This window comes from Lithobates pipiens, unplaced genomic scaffold (genome assembly GCF_037356315.1).
Source record: "Lithobates pipiens isolate NorthernLeopardFrog02 unplaced genomic scaffold, aLitPip1_a1.2 Scaffold_27, whole genome shotgun sequence".
NCBI lineage: Eukaryota > Metazoa > Chordata > Amphibia > Anura > Ranidae > Lithobates > Lithobates pipiens.
In genome coordinates, this window is record NW_027507788.1 from 41,022,434 (window position 1) to 41,045,765 (window position 23,332).

Genomic DNA, 23,332 nt, shown 5'->3' on the forward strand with positions numbered 1-23,332 from the left:
GAGCAAGGTACGGATTGAAGCTCAACAAGCTCTGTGAAAGCTCCACCGGATATGTGCATGCCTTTTCGCGTGTACGAAGGCAAATACCTCCCAGCTCCAGCCCCCTGATTGTCTACTGTACATGGGAAAATTGTCTGGGAGTTGGCATTCCCACTCTTGCAAAAGGGGTATCGCATTTATATGGACAGTTATTATACTAGTTTGCCCCTTTTCCACCACCTATACCTGAAGAATACTTTGGCCTGCAGTACAGCAAGAAAAAACAGAAAGGGTTTCCCATAGCGTTTAGTCACCCCAAGGCTATAAAAGAGGTAATCGACAAGCTTGAGGAACGAGGAAGTGATGGCTGTGAAGTGGAGGGATAGGAAAGACGTATAAATCATGTTCACCATCCATAAAGACACCTCAGTGGAACTTCGCAGAAGATGCAGTCCCATTCTAAAGCCTTCCTGTATCCACAAGCACAATAAATTCAGGGGGCGGGGTTGGATTTAAATTATCAAATATTGTAGCCCTATCTATCAACACAAAAATTCCTCTTCTGGTATAAAAAAGTCACAATTCTCTTTTTTCATTTCAGAGTTGATTAGAGCCTGTATCTCGATGACTTAGCCCAAGAAAGGGTAACCAAAACCAGGGGCTTATCCTTCTGGATAACTGGGGACAAAACAACGCCACCCAAGGTATGTCCATGACAGGACCTGAAGTTTCGGGCATGTCCTGGACGGGTAGGACAAGACTTCAAAAAGTGACCTGCCTGGCCACAATAAAGGCACAATCTCTCCCTCCCCTAAGGGTTCTCTCATCCGCAGAGAGACGCCTGAAGCCCAAGTGCATGGGTTAATCTTCACTGACCAACTCGGTACCAGGAGGCAGGAGGTGCCAGGAGGTGTCGTGGAGTCTTACTCTGAGCACACACGGAACAGGCAGCTATGAATGCAGTAACATCAGCCCATAAACTAGGCCACCAGAATTGTTGGGAAATGGCCCAAATTAGTTGATTCTTCCCAGGATGGACAGCTGCCTTGGGAGAATGGTAAGTCTGGAGCACAGCAATACGGAGACTTTCTGGGACAAAGCAACGGTCACAAGGTTTCTCAGGAGGAGCATGGACCTGAGCAGCAAGAATTTTGTCACCCAAAGGAGAAGTAAGACTGGTGCGAACCGTACCAAGATACAATCAGGAGGAATTATAGGAACCGGAACCGACTCTGACTTGGAAGTGGAGGAAAATTGTCATGACAAGGCATCAGCCCTCACAATCTTAGTACCAGGTAAGAATGAGACGATGTAATTAAAGCTTGACAAGAAAAGAGCCCATCGCGCCCTTCTGGGAGATAATCGCTTAGCCTCAGACAAGAATGTAAGATTCTTATTGTCAGTAGGAATAAGAACAGGCACAGTGGTACCTTCAAGGAGATATCTCCATTCTTTCAGGGCTAAAATGATTGCCAACAGCTCTCTGTCACCAATCTCAAAATTGCACTCAGCAGGTGACAATTTCTTGGAAAAGTAGCCACATGGATGCATAGCGCTCTCATAGTTAGGACGTTGAGACAGAAAGGCGCCAACTCCAGTCTCAGAAGCATCAACTTCTAGGATAAAAGGCAACGTAGGATCAGGATGTGCCAACACAGGAGCAGAAACAAAGGCAGCCTTGAGAGTCTCAAAGGCCTTAATGGACTCCGGAGACCAACTCTGTGGGTTACCGTCCTTTCTGGTCATATCAGTCAGGGGCTTGACCAGAGACAAGAAGTTACGAATAAACTTCCGATAGTAGTTGGAAAAACCCAGGTAACGCTGCAGAGGATGTAAACCCATGGGTCGAGGCTACTGTAGGACTGCCAGAAGTTTCTCTGGGTCCATCGAAAAACCAGCAGTGGAAATGACATAGCCCAGGAATGTAACCTGTTCACGATGGAACTCGCACTTCTCCAGTTTACAATAGATTGTTCTCTCTTAGTTTCTGAAGAACACGACAGACATCTGTGTGGTGGCTCTCCATGGACTTGGAAAATATGAGGATATCATCGAGATAAACCACCACACATAACTGCAACAAATCTCGGAGGACATCGTTAATAAACTGGATGGAACTGGAAAACTGCCGGGGCGTTACAAAAGCCAAAGGCATTACCAGGTATTCATAATGGCCTGTTCTGGTATTAAACGCAGTTTTCCACTCGTCGCCCTCCTTAATGCGCACGAGATTGTATGCCCCTCTCAAGTCAAAATTAGTGAAAACCGTTGCTCCCTTGAGGTGGTAAAATAACTCTGTAATAAAATCGGGTAGGCATTCTTAATCGTGACATGATTGAAACCCCTATAATCTATACAAGGTCTCAGTTCACCGCTCTTCTTCTTCACAAAGAAGAAACCAGCAGGAGACGAGGATTTGCGGATGAAACCTCGAGAAAGTGCGTCAGCAACATACTTTTCCATGGCCTTATCCTCCAAGACCGACAAAGGGTAAACCCGGCCACGAGGAGGTATGGCACCAAGTTGAAGGTCATTTGCGCAATCATAAGACCTGTGTGGAGGCAAACTACCGGCTTGACCTTTATCAAAGACATCGCTAAAATCGCGGTACTCCTCCGGCAGGGAGGGGAGTGAAGAGGTGCACAGGACCTTGGATACCTTCAGGAAGCATGTCTCACTGCATTGTGGTGACCAGTAGAGAACCTCAGCACGGAGCCAATCAAAAGAGGGGTTGTGCCTCTGTAACCAAGAATAACCAATAACCAGCAGAAACCTGGGTGAGGAAATAATTTGGAATTGGATTATCTCATGGTGAAGAGCCCCTACGGCCATGGACAACGGAATCGTCTCATGAGTCACATGGGCAGGCTGTAACGAACTCCCATCAAGAGCCTCAAGGGCTAGTGGAGTGTCACGCAGCTGAAGCAGAATCGAGTACTGCGAAACAAATGTAGCATCAATGAACAGGCCCACAGCCCCAGAGGTGATTAGAGCCTGTATCTCGATGGACGACTCAGCCCAAGAACCATGAGAAAAAGCAGCCACGAGGGCCTCATTGATCCAAGGAACCTCTGCTGCCAGAGTATGGAATTCAATGGCATAATCTGCAACAATTCTCGTACTCTGTTTGATGGACATGAGGCACTTGGCAGCAAAAGAGAAGGAACATCAAATACCCTTTTAAAAGAAGCCACAAACTCAGGGTAACTCAAGACAACAGGTTTGTGCGTCTCCCATAGAGGGTTTACCCAGGCCAAGGCTCTCTTAGAAAGCAAAGATATCACAAAACCTACTTTGCTTCTGTCCATGGGAAAAGCCAGGGGCAGCATCTCAAAGTATATCTCAACCTGGTTGAGTGTCAGAAACCATGAATCAGACCGAGACAGAAGTACAATTAAATCACACTTGTTTATTAAATAAAAATAAAAAAGGTAAATAGAAAAAGCATAGTCAAAGCAGCCAGGCCAGAGTTCAATAACTAGATTGGGTAATCAGCCAGGCCAGAAGTCAGGGATCCAATTAGAGCAACAGCAAGCAGGATAAGGAGCCAGAAGGGATGTCAGCAAGCCAGTCATTAAACAGACCCGCAGATGGTTTCTTGTGATGTGACCAAGGCGAAGGCAGAGGTGAAGTGAGCTGGACAGCTTTAAGTAGGCAGGTCAGACGAGCATGATCAGGAACAGCTGGTAACTGTTGAGAGAGATGAGAGCTGGCGATTAGCCAACAGCTGAGCAGACAGCCCAGAGAAGGAAGGGCTAAGCCAGCCCTCTGCATTGGACTGGATTGCCCCAAATCACTGGGGAAGCGGAGCGGAACCAGACATACCTCTTACAGAGGTAATACTCGAGGCAGGTGTCTGCACTGGAGCAGCAGCAGGGACGGCCTGCAACACAGGTTGTACAGTGGGAGATTCCAGGTGAGCCGAGCGACTCAGGAGCGTTTGTAACGATATGGCAAACTGATCCATGCGGTGATTCTGCTCATCCAATCTGGAAAAAATATTACCAACAAGTGGATTGACTGCATCTTCTGAATTCATGGCCTTCGCCTACTGTCAGAAACCATGAATCAGACTGAGACAGAAGTACAGTTAAATCTCACTTGTTTAATAATAATAAAAAAAAGTTAAACAGAGTAAACGTAGTCAAAACATAGCCAAAGTTCAGGAACTGGAATGGATAGACAGACAAGCCAAAACGTCAGGGAGCCAGAGAACAGCGTAGTAGAACAGAAAGCAGAATCTGGAGCCAGAAGGAATATCAGCCAAGCAAGTCTTTAAAAGGAACACAGGAGAGCGTGTCTCTAGAGATGTGACCAGGGCGAAGGCAGAGATCATCTGGGCTGGACAGCTTATGTAGGCAGGACTGATGATTAAGTAGGCAGGATATCATCAACAGGTGAGTCACTGTGGAGAGATAGGAGCTTGCAATTAGCTGACAACTGAGTGACCAGCTCAGAGAAGGAAGGGCTGAGCCCAGCCCTGACAATGCTATGTGTTAGAAATATAAAGGGCTTTTAAAAATGTGATAGGTTGGCAGGAATTTATGTGTGTAATTTATGCTCCTAGAACACCTAGAGGTGCTTCTTGGATGTTGGGCCTCTGTATGTGGCCAGGCTATGTAAAAGTCTCACACATGTGGTATCACCATACTCAGGAGGAGTAGCAAAATGTATTTTGGGGTATAATTTTTGCTATGTACATGCTATGTGTTGGAAATATCTTATAAATGGACAACTTTGTGTAAAATAAAATGTGTTTTAATTTTTTTCCCACATTTTCCAAAAACTTCTGGAAAAAAATGAACTGTTCAAAAGACTCATTGTGTATCTCTCCGGCTCTGGGGCTGTGATTGGCATGTGCGCGTGGGCCGCCAGTAACAGCACGGTACAACTTAAGTAAGGGCACATACGTACCATTGCTTCAGTTTGCTTAAGTGCACATGTGCCGATCTCCTAAACCAGTGATGGTGAACCTTTCCCATGATGCTCAACTACACTGCAGAGTGCATGAGCATCATGGGAAATGTAGTTCCAAAACAGCTGGGGTGCAAAGGTTCGCCATTACTGTCCTAAACCATGCAAGTTTAGGAGATACGGGTAAGCCTAATTATAGGCTTGTCTGTAGTGTAAAGTAGTTGTAAAGGGTTTACAACCACTTTAAGAGGGAGAATGAGATTCTGCTGCCTGCTGAAAAGGTACTGTTTTAATAAAGCTAATCATATATTATTATGCTATATGTTATAACATAATAATTTATTATTTATCTACTTACTAGGAAATTACTGGTTTGAAGTTATAATTTCAAACTTCAGTAATTTGTCTGTTAAGCCACCTGCTTAAGTAAAGTTTTTGAAAATATCGTAAATTGCCTTAAAAACAATATATAATAATTATTTTTATATTATCACATTTTTCGCTCCATAAGACGCACCCCCCCCCCCAAAGATATGGAGGAAAATGTCTCTGCATCTTCTGGAGCGAATATTGACCAGGCAACGCCCCAAGCCATTTACATCAGGCTTCCCAAAGTCACCCCTTACATCAGGGTCTTCAGAGTCCCCTTTCTTACATCAGGGTCACCAGAGCCACCCCCTAACCAACTGGTAGTGTGGAGGGGTTACTCGCAGTATGCACAGATGTGCTTGCTTCCGCGCAGCGTGTTAGTGAGGGGAAGGAACAGTGATGGGCTGTCCACTGTGTCAGGCCATGGAAGGGAAGAGGATGGGAACCGGTTGGATGGAGAGGCAGAGGCACTAAGCTCCATTACACACTGATACGCTGGTATACACACTAATACGCTGGTATAGCTAGAGGCGTAATCATTGGTTAGAGTCTCGATAATCACAATAAGCGCTATTGGATCTCTCTACGGTGAGAGTCACCTTTGTCCAGTAAGCCCCTACCTTGATACACCACGGTGGTCTGTGTGGTGGTCCTATCGCTGAGAAGATCCTAAACTGAGAAGATTTTGGATCTTTTGGATCTTTTTTGGGACTTTTTATTCTTCATAAGTTTTTTGTGCACTCATATGTTTAATTGTTGTTTTCATTTTTTCTTTTTGTGTATTGTATATTATGCATATTGCAATCACTTGGTATAGGTATTGTACAATTTTTATCAGCGCTGCACTGTTGTTTTCTTGTTCAAGTGCATGTCAATCCCCAAAAACATTTATTTTCTGTCCGTGTTGCAGTCGTAGAATTCCCTCACTTTCTGTCTGGTAAAACATTATCAGCAGGAGTGGGGAATGAAGTAAGGGGCAAATTAGGGAGCAGTAAAAAAAAACAGACATAGAGTTCCCTACTTTTAAACAAAAAAATAGGCTGGAAATACACTTTAAATAAAAGGCTACCAATGATACTCGCCAGCAACACAAGGCAGATGGACAGGTGTCATGGCTGAATGGCTGGGACTGAGCTTCAAGAATGCAACATAAGATCATAGTATTCCACCTCATGCTGGCACACCTGGTATCAGTGTGGTGAGTGTCTCCATGTTTGTAGACCCCCAGTACATGGATATCAGTTCATATGCCAGGCGTGATCTGTAAATAACATATTGGTAACCTATTTTTTCTTTTTTAAGATTTCATTAATAAACACAAGTAGGCAAAGTTTGGTGATGTGACAGACCTAGCCGGGACAGAGGCTGTTGGAGGGGACAGAATGCAAGCCTCTTGCCTTGCGATTATGGGCCCTGGCATTTGGGGGAACGGTGCTCTTTGTGAGCTGTATGTCTGGGGAGCCCTGAGGTGGTGTTACCTGGATTCAGATCCATGCCCCCCCCCCCCCCCCCCCCAAGGCACACAGACTCTGGATATGTATTTGCCATATTAGCAATAGACTAAATCACACTGTTGGGACACATACTGTTAGATGCTAATGTCATCAACTCCAGCCACCTCCACCTGTCTGTTGTGTAAATAAGTCTAGTCTGGCTTGTAAGAGTATTCCACACATTGTTGTTGTGCTAATTAAAGGGGAGGGCCACCCTGAAAAACAAAAAAATGTTAAAAATTACAAAAAATCTAAAAAAAAAAAATGAAAAAAATTTTTTTTTTTTACTTACCAGAAATGCCTGTTGCTAGGCACTTTCTCCTAATCTTCCTCTTCCTCCTCCGCGGAGATCTTCTGTCTTCTGTCTTCGTCGCGGCGTCTTCTGGGTAATGAGTCGCGCTGTGTTCTGGGAACTGTGTGTTCCAGAACACAGCGCGTCCCATTCAGAAAGCGCTGCGGGACTCGCGCATGCGCAGTAGCTGCGGGACTCGCGCATGCGCAGTAGGAAACGGGCAGTGAAGCCATAAGGCTCCGCTGCCTGTTTCCCTTACAAGGGATGGCGGCGCCGGGACCCGAGAGCCGAGGGACGGGTCGGCCTCGGGCGGCCGACATCGCGGGCGCCCTGGACAGGTGAGTGTGTTTATTAAGTCAGCAGCTGCAGTGTTTGCAGCTGCTGACTTTTTTTTTTTTTTTTTATAACCGGCCCTCCACTTTAACCCTGTGTTTATGTTTATGGTAATGTGTGTTGAATAGTCAATCAGTGAGCTAGGAGACAAAGTCTTACCCTGAAAAGTCCCATCTCTCAGACAACTAGTCTGGGTCAATGATTAGATAATTAGCTCATGCTAATTAGGTTAGGTTTTAGTCATCCTACTGTATATATTTATGGGAGATCTCAAATAAAAGCTATTCCTGGTGTACTTCAAGACTGGTGTTGTCTAGTTCTTGGGGGTTCCTATAGCCAGATCCATTGGACTTGTATTCCAGGACTTAGGAATCGATATACTGATGGAAACACTCAAGCGGAGTGTGGGGGACGTTCCGTCACAGGTGATAATCAAAGATGTTCACCAGCCATAAATCAACATGATTGCGGAAATGTTTTGAACTCGGGCAACACGTTTACAGTATTTCTAATGTCTAATACACTAAATATCATGTTTTAAAATATATACTGGATAATATATAAAGAAAGTAAAAATTTTGTGCCAGTTTACACCATTACATGGGTAGCAAAATCACTATCAATTGATTTTTATTATTGTTAAATTTGAAGCAAATAGAAAAAGGACACAATACAGCTCTCTATTCATTAATCCATTATTAAATGTATTTTTAAAATGCAAGAAGTGTAAGTACCTGATTTTAACCTGCTATAGATCTATTGCAGTCTCTATAAAGCAGGGCTCAAGTGCTGAAGTGTGAAAGGAAAAAAAACAGCCAATCAGTCCATCTGCTGCCATAGGAGGAGAGGGCAGACGAACAGAGATGAGCTCTTCAGCGGGTTTCTTTTTTTTCCCATCAGAATATCATCACATATCACCTGGAATATACTTTCTTAGCCCATTCGCCAACTCTTTTTAACAGTAGGGTAAATTTTTTCATGTCCCAGACTCACAATTACCCTCTTTCTTCACTGTTCTACTTCTCCGTTCACTGTCCAGTCATAGGCTGCAATGGGTCCTTCACAACCTGGGCTCAGAGAAAGTGGATTGAATCATGCTGGCCATCAGACCGAGGACATATAGTGGCAGTAAAGAAGAGCTACGAAGGGTGTCACTGCACTGAAGGGGATTATTGCGACAAAAGCTGTTTTTTTATCTTTTAATAAGCTATTAATTGTTACCTATCTATTTTTGGCTGGGTTTCTGCTTTGAACCACATGATACAGGAAACAATAAAAACAATGGGAGTCATTGATTGATAAACCCTACCCTACCATATTTACACAGAACTTTTTCATACTGATTTTCCATAGATAAATAGAATAAATCATCATTCCATGTATATTCAGTATATAAGGAATGTATAAAAATGGCATCATTGACAAAGATTAGAGGTGGGGAACAAAGAACTATGGTTCATCTATATCTTGTTTATTCCTATTTTAATCACTACATGAGGAAAAGAATTGTGGTGGTCTTTGGCTAACATTTAAACCCTGCTTTTGTACAAATGATGCCCATTGTGGACCTAGGTGTGCCATCTTACAACCAGTCAAGAGCAGGGTTTTCCTCTTTGTATGTTGTGAGCTTACGATCCCTTGAAGACCATTTGTAGTATCACACCTCACTGTCTTGGAATTGAGAATAATGATATGTATGGATAGAACCATGAGAATGCATAGAGCCACTGACTGTAAAAGGAGGTCCCAGCTCCACGTCCATGGACTTTAGCTGTCTGAGGTAAAGAGAAAAGAATTGTTAGTACATGTCATTACATTATCACTAACACTAAAACCTGATCAACACGTAGGATATAAGCCTTACTTTTTAAAAATATATTTAATATTTACATCATGATACAGGAGTGTAAGCGTTAACAAGTGCATGCATGACATCCGTCCTAAGTAAAGAACCCCGTTCTGTCACTGGGAGTGACGTGACAGAGGTACGCTGGACTGGCAGAGAGGGAATAGGGTCAGCTGTGTCCCTCCTAAATGCAGCATACATCATGCTAAAGTGTGTAGACACACGGGGCAAAGATATTTCACAGAGGAACTCTGTACATTTTCTACTGCACACTGTACAAACCTCATCCTTAAGCCAGGAACCACCATAATGTTTGATTCTCACATGAATGTGGTCCCCACCTGATCCTGGGCATTAATGAGCATGCTCCATGCGAAAGGATGCCCTCATGTGCAGGATGAGTGGCCCCGTCCCACAAGTGCGTGGCCCCGTAAGCTGACTTTCTGTTCAACAACTGCCAAATGAAAAATCAAAGGCATTGGGTGGAAAATTGTCTGCAAACAACATATGCATACAGATGCAGACACTGTTCAGGTAATTTAAAAATACAATAGTGGCAGTGGGAGATTTGCCATTTCTCACTGTGTAGCATGGATGGTGGAATCTTCGATTTTTTTTCTGTTCAGCCTATACTGTATGTATATCGCCATCCTTAGAATCAGGTTTTAAGGCAATTACATTAGCACATTTTAAAACGAAATGGAAAAAAAAGACAAGAAAATAACTTAAATAGCAAAAGGTTAACTGTAATATGCCCACCCAAAAAGCAGCAGTTTAAATAAGATGACATTTCAGTTTGCAGTTCTATATAAAAAATATATAACATATAGAGATGGAGACTTGTGGTCTGATCTACAGTATTTATCGGCGTATAACACGCACTTTTTTCCCCTTAAAATCAGGGGAAAATCGCGGGTGCGTGTTATACGCCAATCCTCCACCATTTTGGAGCCTCTGGGCAGCTTTCGGCAACCTTGGGCCCTGCTCGTCGGCTTTCGGCCGCCTTTGGCCCTTCTCGGTGGCCAAAAACCGCCAAGAACGGGCGAGAGCGGCCGAAAGCCGTCGAGAAGGGCCAAAGGTGGCCGAAAGCCGCAGAGAAGGGCTGAAGGCAGCCGAAAGCCAACGAGAACGGGCAAAGGCGGCCGAAAACTACCGAGCGCCGCCGAGATACACAGGACATCTCGGTGGCGCCATTTTTAAAAATAAAAGCTAAAAATAAAACCGACGAGGCTGAAAATGACACTGACAAGGGGACAAGGCTGCAATGATGGACAAGGGTGCAATGATTGACAAGGGTGCAATGATGGACAAGGCTGCATGACAAGGCTGCATATGACACTGACAAGGGTGCAATGATGGACAAGGCTGCAAATGACACTGACAAGGCTTCAGATGGACACTGATAAGGCTGCATTGATGAGCATTTAAATGTAAGTTTTTTTTTCCTTAAACTTCCCTCCTAAAAGTTTTTTCCTTAAAATTCCCTCCTAAACTTGGGTTTGCATGTTAAACGCCGGCGCATGTTATACGCCGATAAATACGGTAAGTCATTCATCATCCCAAAATAGAGCCTACTTTGTAGCAAACTGATAGGTGTGAAGAAATGTTATCCGGCCGTTTTAGCCATCTTCTGTCGAACAAGCATGCTGGAAAACCAGCAGCCAACGGACTCCAGATGAGTGTTCTCAGTCAGGGCGCTGATCGAAGTGTTCGGCTCTGAACAGCAAGCCGCGGGGTTATACAAAACAAAATGTTTAGTGTGTACCTGGCTTTAGAGCCAGCGGGGGACCAATGCTGCATCCCCCTAGGTGTATACGGTACATTTTTTTTTTGTCAACCCACACTTTTCATTTGTTTAGCAAAGGGAATGAGTAATGTTGGCTATACACTAATAGGTTTTCAAACATTCCTACAAATATGTACATTTCATGACTGGGCAAATGTCATTTGAAAGCACTTAAAAGTTTGTTTGTATTTAACATGTGATTTTGGAATTGTGTGTTACAGAATTCTCTATTTAAAAAAGTATTATTAGCATGACAACAGTCACTCTCCCTTGTTTTCTATGTGTATATATATGTGAGAAAGCACATTTTTTATTATTCTATGTGATAGTAAAGGTTGGTAAATTTATGTTGTGTCGTAATAATGGATATGATTAGGGCTTGAGAAAATTTTGAGGAAATGAGAATTAGAAAAAAAGGAAGGAAACTGTTGCTGCTGACGCTTGCTGTTTCATTCTTTGTCATTTACCTCATATACAGTATTACCCCTAAAATAAAGTTAATGTACTAGGACAAGGTTCAATAGTAATTTAGACATACTCTTCAGGAGAGACGTAAATAAAGTAGAAACAGAAGGCAGAGCAATATATGGGGTCAATTCACTAAAGGTTTCCTCATGCAATATGAAGGTCACGTGACCCATTTTTTTAGAAATATCGCATGAGGTAATAAAAGAGTCAATTCATCAAAGTAAAATACAGAATGTGAGGTAAACATTTGTTAAAATAGTGAGGTAAATAACGGGGAAAAAAACGAGATAAATCATTAAAGTAAATTCACTAAAAAACACACACACTCGTTATCTATCACATGGTGTTTGCTGGCTGTATTTTACAAAAGTACAAAATAACAATTAGAGGGACTTTGCGCTAGCAAGGAAGTGAAAAGTATACAATGTATCTGTGTGAAAATAATCTCCTCTGAACAACGTAATGAAAATAAATTGTTACATTTCATCAGAGGGAGACTGTATTGTGAATGAAAGCACCCTAGAATGTTTTCATAGTTTCACAATATTTCTGTGGTGCAGTGTTAGCCTTCAAAAATAAAAAGCCAAAAATAACGCAAAACATAAATATTATATATATAACGCATCCTGTAAATAGCAATTTTTTGGGGTGAATTGACTACTTTTATGTTAAATACCGCATGAGTTATTTTAACTCAAAAATTCACACGGTATTTTTCTCTTATGCCGCGTACACATGACCGGACTTTTCGACGGACTTGGTCCGGCAAACAATCCGACGGACTTCGCAGCTTTAGTTTCAAACTAACGGACTTGACCACAAATGATCACTCCAAAAGTCAGACGGATTTGAACGTGATGACATAGAATAAGGAAGTTCATAACCAGTAGACAATAGCTGCCCTAGTGTCGGTTTTAGTCCGTCGGACTAGCACACAGACGAACAGACTGTCCTCTAAAAGCCGAGTCCGACAAACAAATTTGGAGCCAGTCTTATTTCTAGGTCCGCCGGACTTTTGGGAAGGAAAATTCCACTGGAGCCCACACACTATGAAATTGTCCGACGGACTCTGGGGCGTTACGGGCGCTGGCGGTAAAGCATGTAGCGCTGCTTTACCAACGTTTTAGTGGCGCTATGCGGCAGTTTTAACTCCTGCTAGTGGATGAAAAAGGGTTAAAACTGCTCGCAAAGAGCCGCTGCAGTGGCACTTTGCAGGCGGGTTTGCATCGCTTCCCCATTGTTTTCAATGGGAAGGGGTGCTTTAGGAGTGGCAAATACACTGCTCCTACAGCGCTCCAAAGATGCGGCTTGCAGGACTTTTCTGACCACCCTGCAAGCGCACCTCTGGGCTTTCACACTGGAAACACAGCAGCGGCTGTTTCGGTGGGAGCTTTGCAGGCACTATTTTTAGCACTTTAGCGCCTGCAAAGTGCCTCAGTGTGAAAGCAGCTTTAGAGTGCTTTCACACTGAAAGCGCCCAGGCATCGGCGGACCTTTTGTGATGCCCTGCCAGCATAGCACCCCAGTGTAAAAGTACTCAGGCTTTTACACTGGGATTGCAGCTGAGGCTTTTTTCAGGCGCTTTACAGACACTAAATTGACTGAAAAACACCTGGTGTGAAAGGGGTCTTAGTGAATTAACCCCCTAAGTATTCATGAAATTCTACTGGAAAATGTTTAGTAAAGATTTGTGATGACCCAAACATTCCTGTGTTTGCAAAATATTACTAAAGTTCAGGTGCCAAATTTAACCACTTGCCGCCCGCCCTATTACAAATTGACGGTGGCAAAGTGGTTTCATAATCCTGATAGGGGCGCGCATCGCGGCGATCGTTGTTGCGGGGTGTCAGTCTGACACCCGGCAACTACGATCTCGGTAAAGAGTCTCCGACGGAGACTCTTTACCACGTGATCAGCCGTGTCCAATCACGGCTGATCACAGTGTAAATAGGAAGATCCGGTGATCGGCTTTTCCTCACTCGCGTCTGTCAGACGCGAGTAGAGGAGAGCCGATCGGCTGCTCCTCTGACAGGGGGGGTCTGTGCTGATCGATTATCAGCACAGCCCCCCCGAGGATGCCCACACTGGACCACCAGGCACGCCACCAGACCACCAGGGATGCTAAGCAAAAGGTAATCCTCCCTAGACCACCAGGGATGCCAGTCAGCACAATGGATGCCAATCAGTGCCCATAATGGATGCCAATCAGTGCCCACAATGAGCATCACTGATTGGCATGCATTATTGTTTGGCACTGATTGGCATCCATTAGTACAGTATAACACCAATGCTGCCTATGAGTGCCCACCTGTGCCGCCTATCAGTGCCCACCTGTGCTGCCTATCAGTGCCCACCTGTGCCGCCTATCAGTGCCCACCTGTGCCGCCTATCAGTGCCCACCCATGCCCATCTGTGCCGCCTATCCATGCCCATCTGTGCCGCCTATCCATGCCCATCTGTGCCGCCCATCCATGCCAATCCGTGCCAGCTATCAGTGCCAATTTGTGCCACCTATCAGTGTCCATCCGTGTCGCCCATCCGTGTCGCCTATCCGTGTCGCCCATCCGTGTTGCCCATCAGTGCTGCCTGTCAGTGCTGCCTATCAGTGTCCATCAATGCCACCTCATCAGTGCCACTTCACTGGTGCCACATTATTGGTACCCATCAGTGCCGCCTTATGAGTGCCCATCAGTGTAGCCCCATCAGTGCCCATCAGTGAAGGAGAAAACGTACTTATTTACAAAGTTTTGAAACTGAAACAAAAAAACATATTTTTTTTCAAAATTTTCGGTATTTTTTTATTTGTAGCGCAAAAAATAAAAACTGCAGAGGCGATCAAATACCACCAAAAGAAAGCTCTATTTGTGGGAAAAAAATGATAAAAATTTCATTTGGGTACAGTGTAGCATGACCGCGCAATTGTCATTCAAAGTGCGACAGTGCTGAAAGCTCAAAATTGGTCTGGGCAGGAAGGTGTTTAAGTGCCCGGTATTGAAGTGGTTAAACCTTATTGAAATCAATGGGAGTTGAATGTTAAAAACAAGGTGAGGGATTTTCTAAAATTGTCTGATGCTGATCAGAGCAGAGTGAGCGATTGACAGGTCTGTGTCTGCTCAGTTTCTGCAGAGTGGGCACGGCAGAGCCTGCTCTGTGTGTGTTTAGCAGGTCCAGTCTGTACTTCCCACTGTAGGTGGCACTTGACCGAAGTAGCAATGCAGAAGGAGAAGGAAGTTGTGAGGAACTTGATTCCTATATGATTTCCCTCCAATCTCCTGGGGAAAAGCTGTCTGATTGAATGCGGGTGCCCTTTGTGACCTCAGTAGCCATCTTGGGTCAGGGTAGTGTTTATTTCAGACTCTGGCTCCCGGATTTGGTGTGCTTTTGGCGGGTTAGTCTAGGGACAGGTTCCCTGTCTGTCAGGGACAGTGTATAGCCTCAGGGAGAAGTTCCAGAGTAGTAGGGAAAGTGCAAGGCCATCTCCATGTAGGAAGCCTTCCATTTGGGTTTGGACTGCCAGGCTGCATTCTCACTCCTCATTGCAGAAGCTGTCAGCATCATCTCAAGGTGACTCTCCTCTGCTACAGTTTGTAAGTGACTCCGATCAGCTGTGCCAATCCCACGGGGTCTAAATGTGTATTCTTGGGACTTTCTTAACCTCCCTGGCGGTATGATTATGTCAGATTATTGATGATCAAAGCGGTACAATGTTCTGCATGGACATTTGGCATTTTATATTGTAGGCCTGTAATCCTTAGGAATAACACATTTAAATCTGTCCAAACAGCCCGGGTATGATAAAGTTTGAAACATGAAATAATAAATTATAATATAATAAATAACTATAAATAATTATAACAAATAATAATATAATAATAATAAATATTCAACAATGTAAACAAATCAAAAAAACTGAAATTTGCTCAGTTGCAGAATTGTCGCTGTCATTACTTTCAGTGTTTGATGACGAATTTCCCCACAACTCACTATCGATCAATTCTGCGAGTGATTCTAATTTATTATCGCTGTTTTCTAGCTGCTCTAAAACCCGCTTTTGATGTAAAGGGACACTTTTTGGTTGCTATGGACAATCTCCAGTTTCCAGACAGAAAGAACAGTATATATAATAAAAAACTGCATGCAGGGCACTGGACAAAGCACTAGGGACACAAGGGATGTGAAATAATGTGATACAGTAATGTAATCTGTAAGATTACAGTGTATTGTATGTGTAATCTCTTTTTAACTTTTTGAATTCGGCACCGCGCATCCGTCCCCGTGTGTCGCAATACTCTCAGGGAACGGAGCTCGGCACTGTGATATATCGAACGGAGGACACGGCTCGCACACACAGCGGGGAGACATTGCAGGATCCTGGGGACAAGCAATCCCGAGTGTGGCTCCGGGTTACCGCTTTTGGTACTGAAAATTCACCCCGAGCCAAACTCTGGGTTACCGCCAGGGAGGTTAATACACTGTTCTCCTTCACCTTGGTCTCTGTGTGGTCTCTATGCACTGGCACACCCCCTGCACCCTGCTCACAGGTGGCTGGGTGTAAACAGACTCTGCTGTCCGTCCACTGTGCACTGTCTTAGATAGAGCGGGAGAATGCCCTTCCTGTTTTTTTTTATTTTTTTATTTTTTTGTGGATCGGATCAGATTGGAGGTAAGCGGGTATAAGTGAACACAAGTTTCTTTACTCCATTCGGTCCATAGGGGTGAATAGTGGGCCTGTGACAGGATGTGACAGGGTCTTCATTTTTTACATCCCTTTAGACTAGCCCTCACATACTTAGAATCAAACAGCCTTTTAAGTATATTAGTTATTGGCCACACCCCCCCTTTAAGGAAATAGGATTTTATGTCCTCATTAACCAAAATACTCCAGGTGAATTGTTCTTAGAGATATTAGTGCATGGTATTGACAGCTTTGAAAATGCAACAAAGATGTAGCATGCAGGACTTCTGGTGCACTTTCAGAAAACCAAAAACCTGATAAAAAAAATTAAGGGACCTCAGTTAAAACCTTGGATAAGATACAGATATAGATATACCCGGGCTGCAGGCAAACCACAGTGCCACAGTGTGAAAGAGGTCTAAAAATATTAGTTATTAACTAAATAAAATGTAACATGATTCTTGTACTTACCTTATATTGTATAAATTGAAGACGAAGCTTGTTTCTATAAATTAAAAAAAAATAAGAAAAAAACAGGGAAAGTCAAATCTATAAAAAAAATTAAAAAACTGAGATGCTAATTAGTCTGTTATTATGGACAAAAACACAGAAGGTGAAGAACAGGAATAGAAAAAATATAAGAAAGTAAGACTATGGAAAGAATAATAGGACATGCCATTGCTGACTTGGGATAGGACTGCGAGAGAAAGAATAGTTATCCCCATCCTTAAAAGTGTTTTTTTTTATTAAAAATGGAGTCTAATGGGCTTACTCTTTTTTGTTGATTTAATAAGGGAAATAGGTTGTTTTTGTCACAAGGAAAGTCGTGCTTTGGAAGAAAATTATCCCCAGAGCTTAATGAATAACCACCATAATAGTGCAGTACATATATATATATATATATATATATATATATATATAGAGAGAGAGATATATATATATATATATATATATATATATATATATATATATATATATATATGTATGGCCTCATATTGAGGTGGTTATACCAGGATCCTGGTTAAGGCTTCAACCATGATCTTGGTACCATTTTCTTCAGTGGGCAATTCCCTATCTTGTAAAAGTAATCCTAGCAGCTATACGGCCACATGATCACTTTTACAGGTGCCGGAAAGGTGTCCTCCTTCCGACTGCCATCTCCTTTCCCGGGCTCTCCTGTCCCACTAGGGAGCCCAGGACCAATCTGATCGATGGCATCAGCTATTGTACACAGAATGAAAGGAACTTCGGTAGTTCCTCCCCTGTGTGACCTCACATACCTTCTTATAGTAATAAAGTTAATAAAAAATAAATAAATAAAGGTAAAGTGTAAAAAATGCAAATAAATAATACATATATTTAAAAAAAATTGTAAGCCCTCCTTCCTCCTGCTCATGCACAAAGGCAAACACACATGTAGGTCCTAAACGCATATGTTAACAGTGATTGCACCACACAACATGTGAGGTATCGATGTGAATGTCAACATGGGAGCAATAATTCTAGCACCAGACTGCCTGTGTAACTCTAAACTGGTAACCTGTAAAGGCTTTTAAGGCGTTGTCTATGGAAATTTTTAGATACCGTAGTTTATCACCATTCCACGGGCGTATGCAATTTTATAGTGCGACATTTTAGGTATCTATTTACTCGGCATAACATTATCTTTTATAGTTTACCAAAAAATTGGGCATGATATTGTGTTTGTTTGCAATAAAATTCAAAGTGTATTTTTTCCAGAAAATTGGCATTTGATAAACTGCTGCGCAAATATCATGCAACATTTTATTCTATAGAGGCTCTACTGAAAAAAATATATAATGTTTGGGGGTTCTAAGTAGTTTTTTAGTAAAAAAAATGTAGATTTTTACATGTATCTGAGAAATGTCAGAATTGGATTGGCCCAGTTTTGAAGTGGATAAAGAGGCGCTCTCCTGACTTCTGGCATCCAATCATGTTCAAGCAAAAATTCAGCTTTGTTTTTTTTTCTCTCCCTTACACGTGCTTGGGTATTCATTGCAAATGTCACCACATTTACTAAGTACAGTATTAATTCCTTTGCAAAGTGAACAGCCTATTTGCCTTTTGTTAAAGTGATATTGAAGTCTTAGGCCGCGTACACACGGGCGGACTGTTCGTCCAACTTTGTCCGCTAAACAGTGTTTGGGCGGACAGTCCGCTCGTGTGTGGGCTTTCAGCGGACAGTTTCAGCGGACAGTTTGACGAACAAGGTTTTACGGAATTTCCGAAAAACTGTCCGCTGAAACCTTGTTTCAGCGAACAGTCCGCTCGTGTGTAGGCTTGTTCGTCAAACTAAGTTCCGCGCATGCTCAGAAAGGATTTACACGCCGAAAGTTATAATGCAGTGTATAGGACGTCGTATTTTTCGTCCCGTCGTACGTGCCGTTCACGTCATCGCGCACGGTTTCAGCAAACTGTTCGTCCGTCGTGTGTGGCCATGTCCGTCCATGCTAATTTTGAGCGGACTGTTTGCCGAAACTGTTTGACGGACAAAGTTGGGCGAACAGTCCGCGTGTGTGTACGCGGCCTTAGTTTTTGTTTTATGTCATATGTTACCTACTCTGTGCAGTGGTTATGCACAGAGCAGCCCAGATCCTCCTGTTCTCGGGTCCCTCGCCGGTGCTCCTGGTCCCTCCCTCCTGCTAGGTGCCTCAGAGCCAAGCAGGCACACGCCTGAGACATGGCTCTGTCTGTCCATTCACGCATGGAGCTGTGGATTGGCCCTGCCCCCTCCATTTTCTGATTGGCTCACTGGCTGTGACTGACGCTGCTGCCTTAAAAGTCATTCAGGAGTACGTGTCCCTAGAAAACCAAGGCTCTTGTGGACATTGCTGGATCGAGATGGGGCTCGGGTAAGTATTGGGGGGGTGTGGGGGAAGCTGCACAGAGAAGGTTTTTTCCTTCATGCATAGAGTGCATCAAGATAAACAACCGTGTGCCTTTACAACCACTTTAAAAATAGCCCTTTGCATGTGTTTTAAGTGTTCTATTAGTGTGCTCTTCCTATCATAATTTCCAACTCTGTTCTTGTCCTCCTGGGAGTTGTGGGTACTCCCATCCACCTCTTTGTGTTTCAGTGACTTCTTTTACATTCTATAATAAAATCTAATAGATAAAATGGGAACCCCTCATTATGGCCATATGTGTATATATATATATATATATATATATATATATACCAGATATCAGATATCAAGTGCAAATACCTGATGAAGACATTTGAGATGTACAAGGAATTGTCAAATTATCAGCTAGTTTTAACTTTTTAGGTACTACCAAAAATTGAAAGCATATCTAAAACCTAACCTAAACTTTTCTTATTTGGTCCCTTATGTTCTGTTATACAGTGCCTTGCGAAAGTATTCGGCCCCCTTGAACTTTTCAACCTTTTGCCACATTTCAGGCTTCAAACATAAAGATATAAAATTTTAATTTTTTGTGAAGAATCACCAACAAGTGGGACACAATTGTGAAGTGGAACGAAATCTATTGGATATTTTAAACTTTTTTAGCAAATAAAAAACTGAAAAGTGGTGCGTGCAAAATTATTCGGCCCCTTTACTTTCAGTGCAGCAAACTCACTCCAGAAGTTCAGCGAGGATCTCTGAATGATCCAATGTTATCCTAAATGACTGATGGTGATAAATAGAATCCACCTGTGTGTAATCAAGTCTCTGTATAAATGAACCTGCTCTGTGATAGTCTCAGGGTTCTGTTGAAAGCGCAGAGAGCATCATGAAGACCAAGGAACACACCAGGCAGGTCCGTAATACTGTTGTGGAGAAGTTTAAAGTCGGATTTGGATACAAAAAGATTTCCCAAGCTTTAAACATCCCAAGGAGCACTGTGCAAGCGATCATTTTGAAATGGAAGGAGTATCAGACCACTGCAAATCTACCAAGACCTGGCCGTCCCTCTAAACTTTCAGCTCAGACAAGGAGAAGACTGATCAGAGATGCAGCCAAGAGGTCCATGATCACTCTGGATGAACTGCAGAGAACTACAGCTGAGGTGGGAGAGTCTGTCCATAGGACAACAATCAGTCGTACACTGCACAAATCTGGCCTTTATGGAAGAGTGGCAAGAAGAAAGCCATTTCTCAAAGATATCCATAAAAAGTCTTGTCTAAAGTTTGCCACAAGCCACCTGGGAGACACACCAAACATGTGGAAGAAGGTGCTCTGGTCAGATGAAAACAAAATCGAACTTTTTGCCCACAATGCAAAATGATATGTTTAGCGTAAAAGAAACACAGCTCATCGCCCTCAACACACCATCCCCACTGTCAAACATGGTGGTGGTAGCATCATGGTTTGGGCCTGCTTTTCTTCAGCAGGGACAGGGAAGATGGTTAAAATTGAGGGGAAGATGGATGCAGCCAAATACAGGACCATTCTGGATGAAAACCTGTTGGAGTCTGCAAAAGACCTGAAACTGGGACAGAGATTTATCTTCCAACAAGACAATGATCCCAAACATACAGCAAAATCTACAAAGGAATGGTTCACAAATAAATGTATCCAGGTGTTAGAATGGCCAAGTCAAAGTCCAGACCTGAATCCAATCGAGAATCTGTGGAAAGAGCTGAAAACTGCTGTTCACAAACGCTCTCCATCCAACCTCACTGAGCTCGAACTGTTTTGCAAGGAAGAATGGGCAAGAATTTCAGTCTCTCGAGGTGCAAAACTGATAGAGACATACCCCAAGCGACTTGCAGCTGTAATCGCAGCAAAAGGTGGCTCTACAAAGTATTAACGCAAGGGGGCCGAATAATTTTGCACACCCCACTTTTCATTTTTTTATTAGTTAAAAAAGTTTCAAAAATCCAATAGATTTCGTTCCACTTCACAATTGTGTCCCACTTGTTGGTGATTCTTCACAAAAAATAAAAATTTTATATCTTTATGTTTGAAGCCTGAAATGTGGCACAAGGTTGAAAAGTTCAAGGGGGCCGAATACTTTCGCAAGGCACTGTATATTTTTTTAAACATTTGGTTATATCTTTTTGATACGTTTAAAGAATACATGTCTATCTTGGCAGAAATCGTATGACCTGATAACTTCCGATGCTTTCTGCCTGTGCTAACTGTTATCATTTACATTGTTTTAAGGTATCTTTGAGGACCCTCACATTTTGTGTTATAGAGGAGAGGGGCTCAGTTCAGTGGGCCTCTCGTGTTGTTCTCATATATCAGTGTTAGTGAGCATTGTCATCCTAAAGCTGGCCACACACCAGTAGAATTTTGTTCAAAAATTTTTGCTTTAAGATTATTCATTTAAATTTCTAATCTTTAGTGGAGTCAAATTGGTATTTGTTTTTGACCTCAGTGATAAGAGAATTCAACAGTGCAGGATGGAATATTTTTCTCAAAAAAGTAGTTTATATCAGGAAAGTTCATTCACTCCAATTAACTCTTTTTTTTTTTTTTTTTTTAAGTACTTCGAAGGCTCCATTCACACTGGTGCAACTTGTCATGCAAGTTTGGACATCAAAGTTCAATGAAAAGTCATTCTCCATGTTTTCCAATGATAACCAATCATATATGTGCAACTTAAAGTTCATGCACTACTTTTGTCCGACTTTCATGCAATTTGAGGGCCATAGACTTCAATGTTAACCCATAAAAGTCGTACCTGAATGTTAAAAGTTGTGCTTTATCACTGATCAAAGCCAAAGACATATCCAAGTTGCACCCATCCAAAGTTGCATAAAAGTTGCACTCCAAAGTCGGCACAACTTTGGAGTCATACAAGAGTTAAAGAGGAAGTAAACCCTGATGGGTTTACTTCCTCTTTGATTCCCTGCAAAGATAAAGCATAATGGACTACTATGCATCGCATAAGTAGCCCATTATGTGTCACTTACCTGACACAGGAGCCAGTGAAGTCACCGCTGTCCCCTGTAGTCCGGCTCGTCCATCTTCTTGGTGGGTCTCGCTGCTTCGGCGCTGTCATTCGTCGGAGCCGCGATGACGTCACTCCCGCGCATGCGCACGGGAGCCGCCACTCGTGGCATATCGCCATTAACTGTGGCGCGCTCAGTGCGCCTGCACGCCCGGTAGACAGTGGTGCCTGTCTTTCGGCAAATATCTCCTAAACCGTATAGGTTTGGGAGATATTTATTGGACCTACAGGTAAGCCTTAATCTAGGCTTATCTGTAGGTCAAAGTGGTTTGTAAGGCCGCGTACACACGGGCGGATTGTCTGCCCAACTAAGTTCGTCAGACAATCCGACAGACAGTCCGTTCAACTTTTGAATGAACGGACTTGACCACACACGATGAACAGACAGTCCGCTGAAAGCTTGCGTGATGACGTGTACAGCACGTACGACGGGACTAGAAATACGACGTCCAATACCCTGCAATGCAACCTTCGGCGTGTAAATCCTTTCTGAGCATGCGCCATACTTAGTCCGTCCAACTTGCCTACACACGAGCAGACTGTCCGCTGAAACCAAGTTTGGACGGACAAAATTATGGAAATTCCGAAAGACTTAGTCCGTCAGACTGTCCGCTGAAAAAGTCAGCTGAAGCCCACACACGAGCGGATTGTCCGCTGAAACACGGTTCAGCGGACTAAGTTGGGCAGACAATCCGCTCGTGTGTACGCGGCCTAAGGGTTTCCAACCACTTTAATGGAGCCTAAACGACATATGTAATGCCATGAATGTTCATTTGACAGCCTGATAGCCAAATTTAGACAAAAGGGGGGGGGGGGGGTGTTTACTAAGACTGGAGCACTCAGAATCTGGTGTAATTGTGCATGGTAGCTAGTGAACTTTTAACGTGAGCTTTGACAATAAAACCTGGAAGCTGATTGGTTTCTATGCAGAGCTGCACCAGATTTAGTGAAATTTTCGTAAATCTCTCCAAAATATCTTACTGGTAGAATTAGCAGTTGAAAATAAATAGAAAAAAATACTTAAAGCCCTGGGAAGGGTTTAAAAAATTGCCTCCCCTCTGCTTATACATATATTTCAAACTGTTGGAAAAAAAATCTCATAGCACCGGTCCCCTGTGTAGCTGCACAAGCTCAACAATGGGACTAAATTCAGAGAGCCATGATTTCACCTATTGGCTTTCACTGCCGTATCCACTGTAGGTGATCTATCTTACCAGCTGCAGCAGCCGCTCATTAACATAGGAGATCCAGC

At 43.1% G+C, this 23,332-nt stretch overlaps 1 protein-coding gene across 1 annotated transcript in view; it reads right to left on the bottom strand.

Annotated features, from left to right (window-relative positions):
- Positions 1 to 7,993: 7,993 nt before the first annotated feature.
- SMIM35 (small integral membrane protein 35) overlaps positions 7,994 to 23,332 on the bottom strand; it is a 75,050-nt gene continuing 59,711 nt past the window's right edge. The window contains exons 3-4 of the mRNA XM_077456867.1: positions 16,627 to 16,660; positions 7,994 to 9,155 (exon numbers count right to left, since the gene is read on the bottom strand). Coding sequence (XP_077312993.1) covers positions 9,038 to 9,155; positions 16,627 to 16,660 — 152 coding nt within the window. The 3' untranslated portion in view covers positions 7,994 to 9,037. The remainder of the gene's footprint in view (positions 9,156 to 16,626; positions 16,661 to 23,332) is intronic.